A 19,212-nucleotide genomic window follows, 5' to 3' on the forward strand; every position below is an offset into this window, starting at 1 on the left:
AACTCCGCCAGTTGGCCACCTGTCTCCTTCAGCTCTTTAGGAGGCTAAAGACTGACTCAACCAATTCTCCCTGATCACTGGGAAGCCAAGTGACTGTGTGTCAGAGCCCTCTTCCCCATCACTGCCCAAACTCTCCCTACCTCCAATCCTAGGGACCTCCTCTGGCAGATTCTGCCACTCCCAAGCTGCCCCACAACATTGAATTGCACTGTAAATTGCCATTGCCCCGCGCTCCCGGGCTACTTCCCCCTTTGCCGGCAGCCTTCCCCAACTTCTTTCCGGTGGTTCAGGGGAGGCAAGGGAGCCGCGGTCGGGATGGGCGCCAATGTCCTGCATCCCTGATGGCGCTTGTGGTGGCATCCTGGGCGGGTGGGGGGGGGAGGGCGCTCTCCATTGTGGCCTTGAAAGGCAAGGCAGGGCCATGGACCTTGGGCAGCCGTTTCAGCAGTGATATCATAAAAGCCCATTTTTGTAAGGTCGCGAATATAAGCCACACTTTTTTGGGGGGAAAGTGTGGCTTATATTCGGGCCAATACAGTATTCATAATCTGTGTAATTTGTCACTCTGGTTAAGTATGGACTTTTCTACTATTTCCTAGCACTGCATATGCTATTACAGAAAAGATAATAAGTGCATTGTGCTAGTGAATATTTAATTCAAAAAGGTGTCTCTGCAGACCTTCTGCAGCAATTCTTTCTGTCCTATGAAAAATATAGCATGGCCTTCCTATTGCCACCCTCTGGGATTACAGCTTCTGTCCAGGCTTGACTGTTGCTTAAGACTTCTGCAGGCCTCCCTGCTTATTCCTCTTCCTCATCTCTTTGCTTTACTCCACAGAACCATCTTTGGCTTTGTCAAGTGGGGAAGAGATTATTCAGAGCTACAGTGGTACCTCGGGTTAAGAACTTAATTTGTTCTGGAGGTCTGTTCTTAACCTGAAACTGTTCTTAACCCGAAGCACCACTTTAGCTAATGGGGCCTCCTGCTGCCGCTGCGCCACCGCTGCACGATTTCTGTTCTCATCCTGAAGCAAAGTTCTTAACCCGAGGTACTATTTCTGGGTTAGCGGAGTCTGTAACCTGAAGCGTCTGTAACCTGAAGCGTATTGTAACCTGAGGTACCACTGTATTGCCTTCTGCAAGGTGAGGACCAAATGTCCAAGATGAGAAATTTTGATATACTCATGTGAGGTTCTGCATAACCAGCTTCCCCTCAAAACAGGTAGGAGTTGTTTGGGGTTTTTTAAGGAAAGGAAGAAGCAATATTTATATAGTATCTTATTCATGGATTTGGATACTGGCCTGTTTAAAAAAGCTTTCTTTCTTTCTAGTTCAGTTACATCGCTTGTTGTTTATGTGAAACAATGCTACATAACCTCATTTTCATTCTGCAATGAATATATATATATATATATATATATATATATATATATATATATATATGCAGGTTTTGGTGTCTTCGGGTGTCTTCCCGTGTAAGAGTTGGGGTGTCTAGGCGACGTTTCGACGAGGTCTCACTCGTCATCTTCAGGCTGGTGCTTTCGGCTTCTTGTTACTGGAACAGAGCTCTGTTCCAGTAACAAGAAGCCGAAAGCACCAGCCTGAAGATGACGAGTGAGACCTCGTCGAAACGTCGCCTAGACACCCCAACTCTTACACGGGAAGACACCCGAAGACACCAAAACCTGCATTCCTATACCCGTGAAAATCTACGAAAGCAAATATATATATATATATATATATATATATATATATATATATATATATATATATAAAATAAATGTTTGCAATGCAAAACACATAACATATAAATAGAAGGAGAAGAACAAACATACATAAATTTATATCCTAATTATGTTTGTAATGTGGTAATATATTCTTGTGCTATTGGAAGCATCAAAATAGTCTCTTTATGAAGAAGGATGTATGAGGGCACACTACCAATGTAAACTGGCCTTCCTTCTGGCCCCTGGACACCTCTGCCTCACAATTTATTATGATCCCAAGGAAACCAGGAATTGTAAAATGCCCTTAACGCATCATCCTATGAGTCTTGTGGGTTGTAAGCCTTAAATAGACAAATGTCTTTCAGTTGCATTCTGTATGATTTTTTCAGCACAATGACCATTTACAAGGAGCCCCAAGGAGGTTAGATTGGCCTCCGCCAGGGCCAGGGCCTTTTCAGCTCTGGCCCCGACCTGGTGGAATGCCTTACCACAGGAGATCAGGGCTCTGAGGGATTTGACATCTTTCCGCAGGGCCTGCAAGATGGAGCTGTTCTGCCTGACCTTTGGGCTGGACTCAGTCTAACCCCTGCTTTCTTTCTTCTTTTTTTTGACGGAACCCCTTATGTGGGATTTGTATATAAATTTTCCCTCGGCTCTTTTTGCTGGCCCATGTAGGACCAGCATGGATAGCTGGCCCCAGGGAATATTTGACGTTTTCTCCCCTTATGGCTTTGATATTTAGGCTACCACTAAAACGAGGCTGCATTTTAAACTGTATTCTAACTTATATTTTAATCAACTTTTAAAAATAATGATTTTACTCTATTTATCTTTAGTGTTAGCTACCCTGAGCCCAGTCTTGGATGGGGAGGATGGGGGTATAAATAAAAAATTATTATTATTATTATTATTATTATTATTATTATTATTATTATTATTATTATTGTTGTTGTTGTTGTTGTTATTACTATTATTATTATTATTATTATTATTATTATTATTATTATTATTATTATTTTATCCTAGTCATCAGGGTCTTGGGTGAATGGGAACATTTCCCAGACAGAAGAACATGTGTGTACTCAGGGTGTCCCATTAGAGGGTTGTAGATGTAAGAGGAGAGCAGACGGGCCATAGAGCTTCCACAGAGGCCACAATTCTTGGCACGACCCTGTACAAAGTTTCAGGCCTCCAGCAGGAGTAAATGGATATTATACTCAATGATGTAGCCAAACTCTTCCTACATCTGAAATCAAAGTTGTGGCTTTATCCCAGATCGTCGTCTGTCCATTCAGCGTATTTGTTCAAGACTTATCACCAAGACTTTAAACGTTTACTGCCAAAGGTTTTCAGATAGAAATGTGATCAAGAAACCTAAATAACACATTTTCATTCATCCAACATATATATTTTTCAATCAAAAACATGCAGTACCATAAATGATTTAACAAGATCTGATTCTATATACAGAACTACTTTGCACTCCCTGACCCTGGAAACAGATGCTCATCACAGCAGAGGATAGACATTAATTGTACATATATATTTTCCTCGGAACTACTGGGCACATAATACATAAAGTACAGTTTTATAAGTGATGTACTTAGCCTGATCTGAAAGGGGATAAATCAGGGATATTAATAAAATGAAACAGGGATATTAATAAAATGTTTTTTTGTGTTGTTGTTTCTTTCCCCTCCCAGCTATTCTATCAAAACCCTTGCTGACAATTATTTGTTGTAATTCTCCACAGCTGAGGAACAGAATAGCATTCTAGAAAATGAAGCTGCAGTAATAAACATTTTGTTTGGGCGTGAGAAAAGTTCCAGCATCTAGCGGTGGACAAGAGCTTATTGTCACTAGACGGAAGAATGTAGTACTGCCACCAAAAGAACATGGTTCTATTTTAACACCAAGGCCTCTAGTAGAAGCCATAATGACAATGATTATCATAATTATTATTATTTGTCGAGTGCTTAAAATAGACGAAGCACTCGCTGTTCTTCTTGCCACATCTCTTAAACAAATTTGTAAGGATGCCTGGGGCATATTTTTCACAAAGCTGTGGTCTGCATTACCAACACGTTTTCTGCTGAATTTCCAATTGTGTTTCTACTTCGCCACATTTTTGGTTCCTTAAATGTAGAAATCATACAAAATTCAGAAGGTCCTGCAAATATGACTGGTCATCTGGCACTTCAAATTAAAGTCGAAGTCTCTTTGCTTCAAAGTGGTACCAAAATTTAGGCTGCACCAGATTATCATTAGGCAGTAGATCCCCACGCTAACTTCTGTTGAGAGACTACACTAGTCTGGTGGGACAAAGCATGCTGACGATGCTAATGTACATCACAACATTGATTTCAGATGCAACTTTAGAGAAACCTAATTTTAACAAATGATTCCTAGCGTCACGAGAAGAAAGTGCTAGGCTTAGCAAAGTTACTTTGTTGACCCCAATACTCATTCCACTCTCCCTTCAATGTACTTTTATTGCCGAATCAGTCACAGTCCCATTCATCTTAAGTGCTGAAGCTGGGGGGGGGGGGGTATGTGCATCCTCTAGGTCCAGACTTGGAGGCTACTCCATAAAATGGGCAACACGGGTGGCACTGTGGGCTAAACCACAGAGCCTAGGACTTGCTGATCAAAAGGTCGGCAGTTCGAATCCCCACGACGGGGTGAGCTCCCATTGCTCATTCCCAGCTCCTGCCAACCTAGCAGTTCGAAAGCACATCAAAGTGCAAGTAGATAAATAGCTGCCACTCTGGCAGGAAGGTAAACAGTGTTTCCGTGCACTGCTCTGGCCACTGCTCCGTGCACTTAGTCATTCTGGCCACATGACCCGAAAGCTGTACGCCAGCTCCCTCGGCCAATAAAGCAAGATGAGCGCCGCAACCCCAGAGTCAGCCACGACTGGACCTAATGGTCAGGGGTCCCTTTACCTTTTACCATAACAACTAAATAGGATTTTCATCCTCCTCCAATGGCGCTCGCCTCAAAAGAGTCAAATGTTTTCCAGTACCTGGTTCAGGTGTTCACAGATGTTCTATCCATAAGTTCCCACTTCCTTCTCTGCCTCCTTCTATTTCCCACCCAAACCTCATAAACCTTTTGCGGGACAGAAAGAGGAAGCAGCAGTAGAATATTGAACCATCCTTTTCACAGGCAGGAAAAGGGATTGGCACTCCATGTCCCAGCATCCCTGACGGGGGGGGGGAGGGAATCTATTTGTGTCAATCTCCACCAACAGAGGTGTCAAGGGGTGCTTTGAGTGTTGGGGTGGGCAGGATGTTGCTTGCCCCAATCCTACTCTTGAGGAACACAATAGGGCCACTCACATTTGTAACATCTGTAAAGTGACTCCCCGTTTGTGGAATTCTGTCCCCAGGGAAACTTGCCAGGCACCTTCATTACATATCTTTAGGCAGCAGGCGAAAACATTTCTTTATAACCCGGCCTTGGGCTGAGTGACGTTCTATGGACTTTTAAATGTGATTGTGGGAGGGGGTGTTACTAGTTTGTACTTCATTGGTATTTTGTGTTCCAAAAGTTTTCAAACAGAGAAGCTTTCCGAAAGCTAAGCCAAATAGAGGAGTGTGTTTGGAGGGAGTCTGTATTCTGCCGCAGGTGGCTGCTAAGCTAGTTTAGAAATATTACTATGAAAGAGATACCAGCAATAGCTTCAGTGGCCATGTTCCTTAACACCACAGTCCAAACTCAAAATCAGTTGCAGCGAGAGAGTTTAGATTCAACAGATCTTGGATTTTTTCTGGCCACCTGGCATAAATCGCCAAAAAGAAGTATTCTTAGGCACGTTGGACCAAGGCAAGACTTACACCTATTCTGAATACTTTCCAGTCATGTGGCACAGAGCAAAACCTGTACTCACTTGTCAGCTCAGCCAGCAGAAGCCCCTTCCCAGAGGGTCCTGAACAGAATTTGGACTGGAGGTAACTTAGGCTTGTGTCAGTTACACCAGTTTCCCATAGTTAGGATTGTTCTGTAAGTTAATGTGCTCTGTACCATTATTTTACTATCATCTCTAGTTCATTTAATGCTCTCTCTTGACCACCCCTGTGAGTCCCATGTTTTAATGCGCTGGGCATGCAGAAGTGGTTGTTATTTAATGAGCTAGCACAGCTGTGATTTGAGATAATTTTCTAATCTCTTCTTCAATAACCAACTGAAATTGCTTACGTTTCACTACAGTAACGCTAATGCAAAGCGCAGACGTGGACAGTTGGCATGAATGCATGACAGCAGCTAAACTATGCGGCAATCCACTCTTGACCTTTATAAGTTACCATCAGACTAAATGGGAGCCCACCTCTACAGACAATATTAATTTTACAAAGGCTTTCTGTATTTGTGTTTAGATTTCCACAGCATCTTAAAGTTTCTGGAGAAAAGTCTTGAAAAATACTGACTGGACTGGTTTTTGAAGGTACCGTAATTTGCTTCCTTTTGTGCAAAGAAAGTAACGGTCTATCATGTGTTTTGGTTTGGCTCTTGCTGAAAACTTTTGGTGCAAATGCTCTATGTGTCCATGCAAAGTTGACTTCAGAAATAAGGCGGAAATACAACAAAGAGCCATGGTATTGAGAAATGCAGCATAGGATCTTCTTCCACTGACTCAAGAATCCCATAAAACACCAGGTTCAGATGGCAATCGCGTTTTCAAGATTTGCAAGTTCAGATTGTAGGTCTCTAGCAACTTGCTTCATGCATCTGATCCCTTTCTATCACTGCATTACACAGAGAGATCAGATAGATTATTCAAAACCTCAGGATTTTTCCCTCTGTCTTTTTTCTTCTGTAGCTCTGATTAAATCCACCGTAGGTGCCAGCCATGATTCTCTGTTGTATCACATTCTTTTAGCTTTTGTCTACGAGTTAGGCTTTGTGTTTTACCTGAGAGATTCTGTTAGAATAATGATGGTATTATTGTGATGTTGGGACTCAATATTCTGTTCCTTCTTTCCACAGGAAATGTTCAGCAATTCACAGATTGATTGATTTTGCTGTTTATTGTGTTTTCCATCACTGATAATCTAACAGAAGCTCAGAGTTTTTGGGATACACTGCTATCTTTTGAGGGGTGTGGGGTAGGAACACCTACAACAACCAGGAGAGAGTGCCCTAGTACTTCCTCGCTACAGGTTGTCAGCGTCAATAATTGCTCCCAAGCACATAAAAGGGTTGCAAGAATGAAGTCAGATGAGAATGTGAGTATATACAAAGTTCTGGAATCAGAAGCAAGTGTATTGGTAACCATGGCAACACAAACATAGAGGGCTATCGCAAAGGGTGGTGATTAGAATCCAGCTTATAACTGAGATTTCTCAAGTGATGGAGGCAGAGATTCTGCAAACTTCACAATTACAGGAGGTTTTATTTCCCCAAGCTCCATGTTGCTTTGCCCCCGCAAAAGTACTTTTCTTTTTGGGGGGGGGGGCAGAAAAAGCCTCACCGAGTTCTGATGTTTATGAGCAAAGTAGCATGGAAAGTATCATATGCACTATGGGTAAGCCCTGGGGAAAATAGTTTCCTGATCCTGTCTCTTAGTTATCTATCTGGAATTTTCATCTTTCAAACACGGGCTAAGTAGACATGGCAACACATTTATTGATTTACGTGCACGGAATCCAACTCTGATTGGAAAATATAGTTAACAGATGTGGTTATGTGACATTTTCTGTTGGGAGGGAGTCACCTCTTTTTTACACAAGTAGGGCTAATGCTCATCTAACCCTCTAGCCTTCTATTCTCAAGGGATCCCTTCACACTTATTTCATCTTATTATTATATAGAATTCAGATTATGAAAAAAATAAATACAGAATTAAGCACCATGCTATCCCACATTCAGTCTACTACTGGCAGATGTCTGGAAAATGAAAAAGCTTGAACAGCCAGTCATTGGGACACAGATATTTTATTTAGCTAGCAAATGGGTCTGAATGGGAAAACCTCACATTTCCCCCACCCCCATTCCCAAACTTGCTCAAGGAGCAGCACCCATCAGAGCTCCACACAAAGCTTTATCCCTGCTACAGTTGAGGTCATTCATGTAATTAGACTCTCCTACACCTACTATTGAAACCAGACTTATTTTGGTGCCTTGATACGAGTTCAATCATGCTTATGACATAATACAGCCAACAGTGACGTTCATGTAAAGTCTGAGGGCATTTAGTAACCACAACAATATGACTTATGCAGCTCATTCGTAGACAAGGCAGAACTTTGCAAAGGCAAGGTGACCCATGTAGTTTGGACATCTTTTGCGGGGGTTTCATACATGCAAAGCAGGTGCTCTGCTATTGAGACACATTATGCCAAAACAACCTGATTTGCAATGTTTTTGTCTTTGTACACACTGATGCATTATCCCTTAGGGACAAACTAGGTATTACATAGCAGACTTATGTAGCAGTCTTCCAATGTGGTTGTGTCTGTGGGTGGTTTTTTGTGTTTTTTTTTTAAGAAAAGGAAAAGAATTGAGGAAATCTCTCCCAGTTTGAAGTGAGGAATGGGCTACATAAACCTTTCTCTCCTGGCTATTTTGCTACTCAAAATCTCCTCCCTGCTGCTCTTTTGCTTATGGAATAATATATATATATATTTACTCTGGTTGGAAAGGCAACCTGGCAGTAGGAATTTTAACAGGGAAAATGTCTAGCTGAAAAAGGTTAAGCAGTTCCTTCCCTGCTATATTTCCACTCAAACTGGCAGCTTCCTTTGGATGATTTCAAATTTTTAAAACATGTCAGAAGATTGTTAGTCTTCTGCCACGTAATGACCAGTTCATCCCTTAGTTTCAGTAACTTACAACAATAAATAGATGATCTTTACGGTAATTAAAATTAAACCGAGTTTGATTAGAACAGTGATGGGATCAAGAAACACATATAAGCATTATAACATTTTTGTCTCTCTTACTGCACTTCTAGGCCCCAATGGAATTGCCTTAGAATTGCTGCATGTTATCTTTACATGATGTGATGAGCTGCCATTTGCCTGTCTTCCAACAAGCTTCTCACATGCAGGAAACGTGTAAAAGCATTGAAAGAGACAAGAATTCACATGCTTTCATAAGAAGTTAAGGTAGATTTGTGAAAGTGTTCCTTTGGATCTCCTTTTTTTGTAGCAAAGTCCCATTGGGTCAAAAGGCTCAGTCTTCCCTCAGTGTCGAGATGTTTCCCAAACACAGAACATAGCACCAGTGCAATCTCAGAGATGATGCATAATTCTAGCGGGAGGGACAGTCCGTTATCAGAGAAACAATCAATGTGTTGTTAGCGTTGAATCATTTCTGATGAAGAAAGAAGCTAAGCCTTTCCAACCTTCATTCATTACTTTAGGAGGAAACATTATTCTCCCCTGTCTATTGTCTGAGTACATGGCAGAGAGCGTAAACCATTTCAAGATAAGGCCTTGAGAGAGAACGAGAGACAGAAAAATAAATCAGTTACCTACATTTTCTTTTAATAAAACTATGGTTTAAAAAGTGACAGTGTGCTATGACGGTTTCAGAGTTAAAATGTCTAGTGCTATGAAAACCATTCATTAAGCTGCTCCAGTCCTTTTGAAGAGCTGGTCTTGGGCATGGCTAGTTTGCTACGTCTGCATTACACAGCCTGTAGAGGAGTATCTGATTTTGCCCCTTTTGTGTTCGTAGAAGGGCTCCTACAACAGCTGGTCAATTTTTCCTTGTTCAGCCACTGAGCAGTGTGTAATGACTGGAAAAGGCATCAAATCCTCATTATTTTTCCTCCCCATTTTAAACTTCTTCAAGTTGTGGTCAACAGAGTGCCAAGTGTATCTATTGATCCTTATGCTCAACAACGTTTTGTTTCTTGTTTCTCTGACAGAAAAATCCACCTAGAAGTCAATATAATCCACCGCTGATGAAAATCATGGCTGCTTTATGACTACAACACAGGCCCCAGCTCTTCCGATGTTCAGAGATGCCATCTGCAGAGAAGAAACAAATATCAGCTTCAGAGTTTACATTTGGGAGTGAAAAGGCTGCAGTTTTATGGCATGTACTTCTGAGGTGTCAAAACAAGCAACTGGTAATTCAACAACACATTATACAGGAAACCTAATATTGCTGCATCCTGCTTGTTATACATGGAAGCATTGCATTAGTGGTGGAGTTATGAGCTGGAGTTGAATACTCTGGCCTAGTGCCTCGCCTCCACAACTGCTGTGAGGGACATAAAGATCTACAGTATCTGCAAACTGCAGCTAACAAATCCTGTTCTCCGTTACTCATTAATAACCTTTTAAATTATGGAACTGTTACAGCTTCATACATGTATACATTAACTGTCTCCAAGTATTCCACAGCATTCAGGCTCGCTTGTTTTAATGTGCTGCCTTCTGCACTGGTAAGTACAAGACCCTGATTAATGAACGTGTGTTTGTGAGTAGCTCTAGCGATATAGACTCTGCTGATCATGTTTCTCTGTATTGTAACAGGGTATAGGAAAAGGTTGGTTCTTCCTCCACTGAAAAGTCTTCTGGGAAGATCTCCTGAAAATTTGGAACTGTTTTGCTTAAGGTATGGCTCTTACTAAGAGAATTGCAAGAGCGGGGAATCGACTTCAATTCAGATCAAGAGAATTCTTTTGCTGGCTTCTTGAAAAATATATAAAAAGAAATAAGTTTTATTTGTATGTGTTTTCATTAAATTTATAAGCAATGTTTTAATGTTCTCTACAGTTAGGCACGTTAAAAACAAATTGACAAATAAAATGAAGACACAAGTAAAAAGTGTACTTTGCAATATGGAGTCTGAAAACTACAGCAAGCAGTAGTAATTTCAACTACAGTGGTACCTCGGGTTAAGAACTTAATTCATTCTGGAGGTCCATTCTTAACTGTTCTTAACCTAAGGTACCACTTTAGCTAACGGGATTCCGCTGCTGCCACGCAATTTCTGTTCTCATCCTGAAGCAAAGTTCTTAACCTGAGGTACTATTTCTGGGTTAGCAGAGTCTGTAACCTGAAGCGTCTGTAACCCAAGGTACCACTGTATGTGGAACTCTGGAACTGCCACTTTTTTCTCTAGAGCATAGGGAAATATATTGGTTTACATTCATTGCATATCATGTATCACATTTCTATTCTAGTGACATTTATACTTACTGAAATTGTTCCTATGATTTTGGGAATAGAGTGAATGATGAAGTATAAAGCCAAAAGCTAAATCATTGACTTTCCAGGTCAGAATTACTTTCCTTCCTGTTATATAATTTATCTGCAAGAGGTTTGATTTCAAGAAATGCAAAACAGCACTTTAACAATTGGGCCACGTTCTCTTGCCTTTCTTGCAAGGCAGAATAGCTCGGAGGCACACCCTTCTTATATTCAGTAGAAACTGTCATCCACATGCTATGATCCTAAATCACAATATGTAAGCTCCAGATTTGTAGCATTTACAAGGCAGACTTTTTAGCACAGTGGTGGGGAGACTTTGCCCTTCCAGATGCTGCTGAACTACAGCTGCCATCAGCCCCAGCAAATATGGTCAATGGCAAAGGATGATGTGAGTTTCAGTTCAGCAATATCCAGAGGGCCAAAGGTTCCTAACCCCTGTTTTAGCAGATTCCCCTTCTCACATTAAAAGCTTTCAACATGGACAAATGGACAGGCAAGTTTATGGGACAGATCATGAGTTAGCAATATAATTAATAAACTCCAGTCTTCTAATTCAAGCCTTTTAAGTGAGCTACCTTTAAGTCCCTTACCCACAGCACAGACAGACGTGTCTCCTCCATCCTGGCTCAGCCAGGACCCAGCCAGCTGAGCCAAGTCCAGTGGCTCTTAAACTGGCATAATCCCTGGAAAAGAGGCATGGTGGGAGTGGGACTAGAGGGGCAGATTTGCCTGGATCCAAAGGCCATTCAGCTTAGTCACATGACTTGGTGACCCAGCACAAAACACTATTTTAAAGTCTTCTGTTCCATCTGCCAAGCTCAGGCAGAGAGCGGCAGCCTTGCTGCTGAACATGGTTTGGATCTAATGCAATTTCATGCTGGTTTAATTTATGCCAGTTTCTTGTGTATGGGATTGCTCCCTTAATCATGTCTATTAAATTCAGTGGGTCTACTCTGAGCAGAACTGGCATTAAATACCATCCTGCAAGCATACATAAAATAGTATTGGAATGAAAATAGTAATTAGAATAATAGAATCATAGAATCATAGAGTTGGAATAGACCACAAGGGCCATCGAGTCCAACCCCCTGCCAAGCAGGAAACACCATCAGAGCACTCCTGACATATGGTTGTCAAGCCTCTGCTTAAAGACCTCCAAAGAAGGAGACTCCACCACACTCCTTGGCAGCAAATTCCACTGTCAAACAGCTCTTACTGTCAGGAAGTTCTTCCTAATGTTTAGGTGGAATCTTCTTTCTTGTAGTTTGGATCCATTGCTCCGTGTCCGCTTCTCTGGAGCAGCAGAAAACAACTTTTCTCCCTCCTCTATTAATTACCAAATAACCCTACACTCATAAAGTTTCTAATAAAGGTTTGGGGCATGTAGGAAGAGAAAAGCTTGCACTTTTGAATTTGCCACAAATGTCTAGCAATTTTTAATCTGTTAGAATTCATAGTTGCCATATAGAAAAATGCCCTAACACTTCCCATAGGAACATATTTCTCTTCCTGTGAATTCAAGCCGAATAGTAAGTCTCTAAGGATGATACAGACTGGATGGATATTATTCTGACTTTTTGTTGAAAGTCTGCATCCTTACTCATGGGCTTTGTTGCCTGATGCAGCAATGCACACAACAGAAACAACAACAATTTCCAATTCCTATTGTACTTTGCTTGGAGGCCACTGGCTCTTGGCTTCAAAATGTATGCCACAACTACCTTGGGAGACATTGCTTCAAATGCCAATTAAGCCAAGCATAAGCTCAGTGGGGTGCTTCAGACAGTCTGCTGTCTGCGAGACTGAATTTCCTGGAAGAAATTATGCCCGCCCTTGCTGGGATGTTTGGAGGGCATGAACTGCAAAACATACTTACTTGGAAGGTGTCCCACTCTAATCAATGGGACTTCCTTCCAAGTAAACATGGATTGGATCATGGTATAAAACTGAAATACTGGTTCAATGCAACAACAGCTTTGGAAAATAGTAACCGCAAACTATAAGTTGTAGTTAATAGAAAGTACTTTTTAAACGAATGTTATCTTTTGTACACAAAACATAAAACTGGGGGAGGGGGAACACCCTCGTCACAAATACAAACACCAGAGACTTGTAACAAACCCTGATATATTTTCAAGCTGAAGTATTGTAAAATATGAAAGCAAAAAAAAAAGGAAATAAGGATTCCAATGAGAGATCTGACAAATAAGGTTATATGGATAACAAGATACTGCCATTTTATATAACTTTTTCTTGGTTTCTCTCTCTTCGGAGAACTCTTACAGTAGAGAAAGCTAAACAGCAGTTATAATTGCATAGCTGCGGGGATCCTCGCTGCCCACTAGTTCCAACAAGCCTTCTGTGAAAACTGTGCAAAACATAAAACCACACAACTACCTGTGTCCATTCATTAGTTTGGGGGTCGTATGACTCCATGGTGTTCAGGTATGTCTGCCCGTCATATCCACCTACTGCATACAATTTATCACCGAGGATACACACTCCAACAGCATCACGGGGCATGCTCAGTGGAGCTACCATTGTCCAAGTATCAGTTTTGGGGTCATACCTGCACAACGAAAGGGAAGGTATATCTCATGAAAGAACATATTTAGCAATCCAGCCCATATTCAACATCAGCAGAATTATTCATTCATTCATTCATCCATCCATCATGAACTTCCCAAAATCAACCTCTTTAGCAAGGGGGGGAGGGGTCTGTCTCTTGAGGTTCCTGCTCCGTGTTTGCAGTCATGAGACTGTTGTCTATCACATGACGGTGTATGTTTTCATTCCACAGTGTGGGAAGTGACAGAGACAGGATGTTTATGTTACTGTGTTCTGTGAAGTGGGACTGTTGTCCTTTGTTCTTTCTCTCTTTGCTGTCTAATGTGAAAGAGGAAGGAGCTAAAGCAGAATGCTCCGAGTGCATTATATGTAAATAAAAGTAGATTAGCCAAAATGCTGTGTTACTGAGTTCTGTTACGCAAACTGCAAATACTCTGCGGATCCCTAAGTGCGCTGATGCTTCATGGTATCAGTCGCTGTGATGTTCAGGCAGAAGAAAGCTTTTGAAGCTCCTGAACGATCGACCAGGAGGGAGAGAACATGCTAGTCGGGCATGTGCCTCTCCCAGAGTCCTACAGGAGAGTAGGACGATCCTAACACTGTCATGCCAGAAACACTGAATTCACAAAGGTATCTTCACTAGGTTCCTTTCGGCCATTCAAGTGCTTTTAAAACTGGTTATTATGTACTACACCTTAAGTCCCAACCAGCCCTATTAGTTCGCTGTTTAATCAAGTCCCTCCTCCCCTACTATCCATTACAGCAAGGTTCCATCAGAACCAGATTACCCAACATGCAATGCTGGCTCACCAAGCAGGGGTATCTCAGCGAGGTGCGAGAGCTTAGTATGAGTATGTAGCTCCAAATTCTAGGTAAAGGCTTTTAAAACTCGGAATCCCCACTTCAGTTTACTCTTGCAACTCATATGGTGAAAGGTCTACAGGAGTTTCAGTAGACAGTGTCTATCTGTACCAGACTGGTAACAATTGGACCTAATCCTATCACTTATTCAAATGCCATGCATAATTAGAATATTAATGTAATCAGAAATTGGTTTCAAGCAAAAGGTTCGAAGTATTGTAGGTTATAAATATCAAGATGGCTGATATGTACAAATTTGTAAATGCATTCCACATTTCCCTGGGGAAGCTCAGTTCAGCCTAGATAATTAGGTACTGGCCCAATATGGTTACAGTTATGTTAAGAAACCGAATTGCATCATGCATCTCTGAGATTTTAGCTACGAATATAATAATTTCCTTGTTGGATCAGACAATTTGGGTCTGATAGCCCATGGTTCTGCTTTCAATTGAAGAAAATCAGGAACTTCTAAATGCTTGCAAGCATGGCATGCAAAAACAATCCCCTGTTGTTGTCCCTAAAATATGGCATTCAGGGGTATACGGGTCTGTGCAGCGTTCCATTTCGCTATTGTGGCTTACCATTTATGAGAATATCCATTATGAATTTATCTAATTCTTTTAATAAGCCATCTAAGCTTGTGCACATCTTGTATGGGTGAATTCTGCAAGTTGATTTTGCTGGTGAGGTAACATTTACAATCTCTGAATCTTTAGTTCCAAACCATTTTGGGTAAGGAATAGAGTGATTAAATGCCCACTTCACTTCACAGTTGGCTACCAAGCATATTGAATTTGCTATATGCTTCCCATCAATATGAACTGGTTCATAGATACATCTTAGGACATTAAAAAAATGTATGAAGTATGCAAACATCAAGTAGCACAGAATGTGAGCATCTCCAGTGGGTTAAATATTATTATTTAGTAAGATTTATCTCCTAAAAGATATTCAACTATTGTCAGCTTATATTAAATACTGATTGTAAAAATAGCTTCTACTTTTAATTCTCCGTTAGGATTTAATTGGGTGCCATTGTTTCCTGTGAAAGCACTTAAAGCATTTCTTTTGTTAGTTCATTTGTTAAAACATTCTGTATGTGGAACGTTAGGCATTTTTACGATTAGCACTGTAATAAAAGCTCTCAATATTTTCCAATTTCCAATTAATATTAATGAGAAGTTACTTTATTAGACTTTCATAGAATTATTTCACTATAGATGATGCTGGGGATCGTAAGGGCTTTTAACAAGTGGAAAGCTCAAAAACCTTTCTCCTTGCCTTCAGCTTGGTCGTTCAAATTGATTTCTTTTTGTATTCAGGAACTTTATGATATCTCCTGCTTCACCCTGGGGCACATCAAGTTATTACAGAGATGAAGCATGCAGCCATTTCTTTAGCAGAAGAAACAGCATCGCAAAAAAGAAGGCAACATTTGAACTACTACACTAGTATCTTTTATGTTCTGTTTTGGGGAGTTCCAAGTATTTTATTAGTCCCTTGCTACTTGCATATTAGAAAAAACAAAAGGATGGTAAAAAAGAGGAGGTGGCATTCTTGTTTGGACTGTATTTTCTTTTTGTAGGTTTTCACCTTGATTTCTTTGTGGTTGAAAACGACAGTCCTGCATAAAGCACCCTATTAAGGTTTATTTCCCTCAGGCGTGTGAAAATAAAAACACACACTTGCTGATACTGATTGTAATATGTCCATCAGCCACAGCACTGCAATGGTCTTGAGGTCGATGCCCCCTTTAGTCTTAATTTAATGGAATATTTAACTATTTGTAACACACTGCTTTTTAAAACAAAAACTGTGCTTGCTTTTTGAAGGGGTAAGGTAAGATAAGCTAAATAAACAAGTCATCTGATAACAAGTTTGGGGAACAATTTATACGAAAGAAGCTGGAATAAAGGAAAACAAATGTAATTTAAGCTGGTGTAAAGCTATGCCAGAACAAAACTCACTCTCACTGAGCTGGCCTAAGCCTAGCAGAGGGGAAACAAGCCTTTATAATAGTGTTTGAATTACGGCATCCTTTCTGCTGCCTTAAATACATGTAACCTCTACATTTCTGAATCACCTTGCCGAAACAGTCTTTCCTTTAACATAAGGTAAATCAGGTTCTTGCACATTGGAATTATTCCACAACACACAATTTATTGCTGGAAGGACTCAAGTGTTGGGGCAGAGCTAAAAGTGCTCCTCCACTCTGCAGAACACAGCTATGCCTCTCTCGTCCTGATCTCGCCACTGTGATCCATGTGACAGTCACCTCCAGGCTTGATTATTGTAACTCACTCCATGTGGGGCTGCCCTTGAAGCTGACCTGGAAACTCCAGCGGGTGCAGAATGCCGCGGCGAGACTCCTTACGGGGTCTTTGCCGCGGGATCACATCCAGTGCTATACCAGCTGCACTGGCTCCCGGTGGAGTACAGGGTCAGGTTTAAGGTGCTGGTTTTAACCTTTAAAGCCCTATATGGCTTAGGACCCTTGTACCTACGGGACCACCTCTCCTGGTATGCCCCACGGAGGACCTTACGGTCTGCAAATAATAACAGCTCGGAGATCCCGGGTCCCAGGGAGATTAGGCTGGCCTTGACTGGCCTGGTGGAATGCTCTGCCACAAGAGATCAGGGCCCTGCGGGATTTGACATCTTTCCACAGGGCCTGCAAGATGGAGATGTTCCGCCACGCCTTTGGTCAGCCTGACCCCCTTTCTCTTTTTGTATAAGAACTAGTATGAAAAAGGCCTCCCAGCATTCTCACAGACCCCTATAAGAACAGCGTAAACAGTTGGGCCTGATGAACATTTACAGTTCCCAACCCTAATCCTGCGGAAAGCCATCTAATTAGATTTTAATTTGATCCTGACTTGTTTTTAGGAGGTAATTTAATTATTGTTGGATTTTATACCAATGTTATATATTTGATGTCAGCCGCCCTGAGCCCAGTCTTGGCCTGGGAGGGCAGGATACAAATAAAAGTTTATGTTTACTATTATTATTATTATTATTATTATTATTATTATTATGCCCCAGATGTCAGAGAATGGGGTTAGCGTAACAGGTAGAGCAATGGTCTAATTACAAGGAAGTTTCAAAACAATTCTGAAAGAGAAGAACAAAGAGCTGGCAAGCCATTTTTAACTGGAAGTATATAGCACAAATTATTCTGCGAAAGTGTTACATCTCTGTCATTTATTGATCGGCATAAACAGATTTTGGAAATATTTCCAATGATGAAATTAACAGGGGAGAGCTAAGGAGGAAAGAATATTGATAGCTTTGCTTAAAAATGGGTTCTATTTATTGTACTTGGGAATAACTAATTTCAGAACAATGTTCAGCTTTATATATTGTTTTTCTTATTGCAGTTGACCTGTAGCTGTTCTTTTGAGTTTATTTTAATAAATTCAAGCAATAAGACAACGGAATACATATTTATAGATCTAAGGATGTTTAAGGGAGGAACAGTCAAGTTTGCATTCAGAATCACTACTTAAAAACACATACAGAACGGGTACCTTTCAACATAGTCCAGGAGTCTGGAGCAGTGGTTAGAGGCAGGAGCATCATGGCCTCCGACTGCATAGAGAAAACCATCACAAGTAGCCACCCCAACGCCTCCTCTCCTTTTACACATTGGAGCACACATGTTCCATTTGTTTGTGTGGGGATCATAATACTCCATAGAACTCAAACAAGAACTTCCATCTCGACCGCCAACTGAATATAACCTAAAATAAACCACATAGAAATTACTAAGCATAATGTACAGTGAAGGGACAGGTTACCCAAACCTGACTGTGTAGTCACCCCAACTATTAGGCCCCAAACTTCCCAAATTATTTCTTTAAGGATTCATTAGCTAAAATGCATTAGCTTGAGTTGTATAACACAAACCAGCTGAATAAACAAAGCCTTCTCCTTTATCAGTCCATGAAGGTGTAATAGATGGCCTTGTCAGTCCCGAGTAGAGATGGGATGGTGCATCCAACTTATCTTACCAGTTGTAACTATCCTGACCGAGCTGACGCACAGACCCCGGGAATGACGCTAGGATTGCCAGATAAGAGTACAGAAACAGTTTCTACTCATGCATGCTCAAGGATGCAAACTTGCGTGCACAAACTCATGAGGCTGGATTCCTGGGGAGGGGGACGGGGGGATTTGAAGGGAATATAGGTTGTATGTTTCTGCTCTTTAGTGTGCTTGCTGTGATCAATCACGCAGTGCCTTTCTGCTGCTCCGGAAAGCAGAAATAAAAAAACCTCTTTCTCTGAATCAACCTTGCTGTCTGTTTGGCTCCTTCCTCCCTCTCAGGAGCAACGCAGACCCAACCAATGGGAAAGGTCTGAAAGGCTACAACAGTAATAGAAACAAAACTGGGAAACATGTTCCTTTCCCCCCACATCTACAATCTACATACAGGGGTGGATCTACTGTGAAACTAATGGAGCTTAAGCTTCAGGGCTCCTAATCCCAGAGGGGCCCCAGAAGCGATTTAAAACATTGCTGAAAGGTTTTGGGGCTACTAGACCCAAACTGAGTTGCTCGACTCATACTGATTCCTTTTTTTTCTTGTATATATTTCCACAGTTCCGAAGCTTGAAAGCCTCATTGCTGGTTGTGAAGTGGGCCCCATGGCAGTTCAAGCTTTGGGAGGCCCAAAATGGAGGTCAGCCACTGCACTCATACAATTCATACGCTAAAAATGTGTCAAAACCATATGCTGAATAGCTATGAAAAGAGATTTTAAAAACAAACAAACAAACAAACCCTTACATTTCTGCATACAAAATTCACCCATTTCTCATTTTTGGCCCTTATACAAACTGGGGTTTCTTCAAGCCTCTTAATAGCATCGTCTTGTGACAGATTGT

The 19,212-nt window shown here is 41.2% G+C and overlaps 1 protein-coding gene and 1 long non-coding RNA gene across 9 annotated transcripts in view; one reads left to right on the forward strand and one right to left on the reverse strand.

The window, feature by feature from the left end:
* The first annotated feature begins 7,013 nt into the window (after positions 1-7,013).
* Positions 7,014-17,328, forward strand: LOC308589438. 4 transcript variants are annotated; one of them, XR_014009241.1, is made up of 5 exons: positions 7,014-7,254; positions 8,683-8,836; positions 9,604-10,125; positions 14,229-14,337; positions 15,649-17,328. It is a non-coding gene; the product is annotated as an uncharacterized lncRNA (long non-coding RNA). The 4 variants fall into 4 exon arrangements; XR_014009243.1 differs by lacking the exon at positions 14,229-14,337 and having other exon boundaries at positions 7,017-7,254; XR_014009244.1 differs by lacking the exons at positions 14,229-14,337; positions 15,649-17,328 and adding an exon at positions 10,217-10,510 and having other exon boundaries at positions 7,017-7,254.
* KLHL1 (kelch like family member 1) overlaps positions 9,197-19,212 on the reverse strand; it is a 138,958-nt gene continuing 128,942 nt past the window's right edge. For 2 of the 5 annotated variants that reach the window (XM_081198384.1, XM_081198382.1), the window contains exons 9-11: positions 17,854-18,066; positions 13,292-13,466; positions 9,197-9,706 (exon numbers count right to left, since the gene is read on the reverse strand). In XM_081198384.1, coding sequence (XP_081054510.1) covers positions 9,647-9,706; positions 13,292-13,466; positions 17,854-18,066 — 448 coding nt within the window. In that variant the 3' untranslated portion in view covers positions 9,197-9,646. Of the gene's footprint in view, positions 9,707-13,291; positions 13,467-17,853; positions 18,067-19,212 lie in introns of those variants that run through there. The other 3 variants (XM_081198385.1, XM_081198383.1, XM_081198386.1) reach the window with 2 other exon arrangements.

This window comes from Podarcis bocagei (assembly GCF_964188305.1).
Source record: "Podarcis bocagei genome assembly, chromosome: 6".
Lineage (NCBI taxonomy): Eukaryota > Metazoa > Chordata > Lepidosauria > Squamata > Lacertidae > Podarcis > Podarcis bocagei.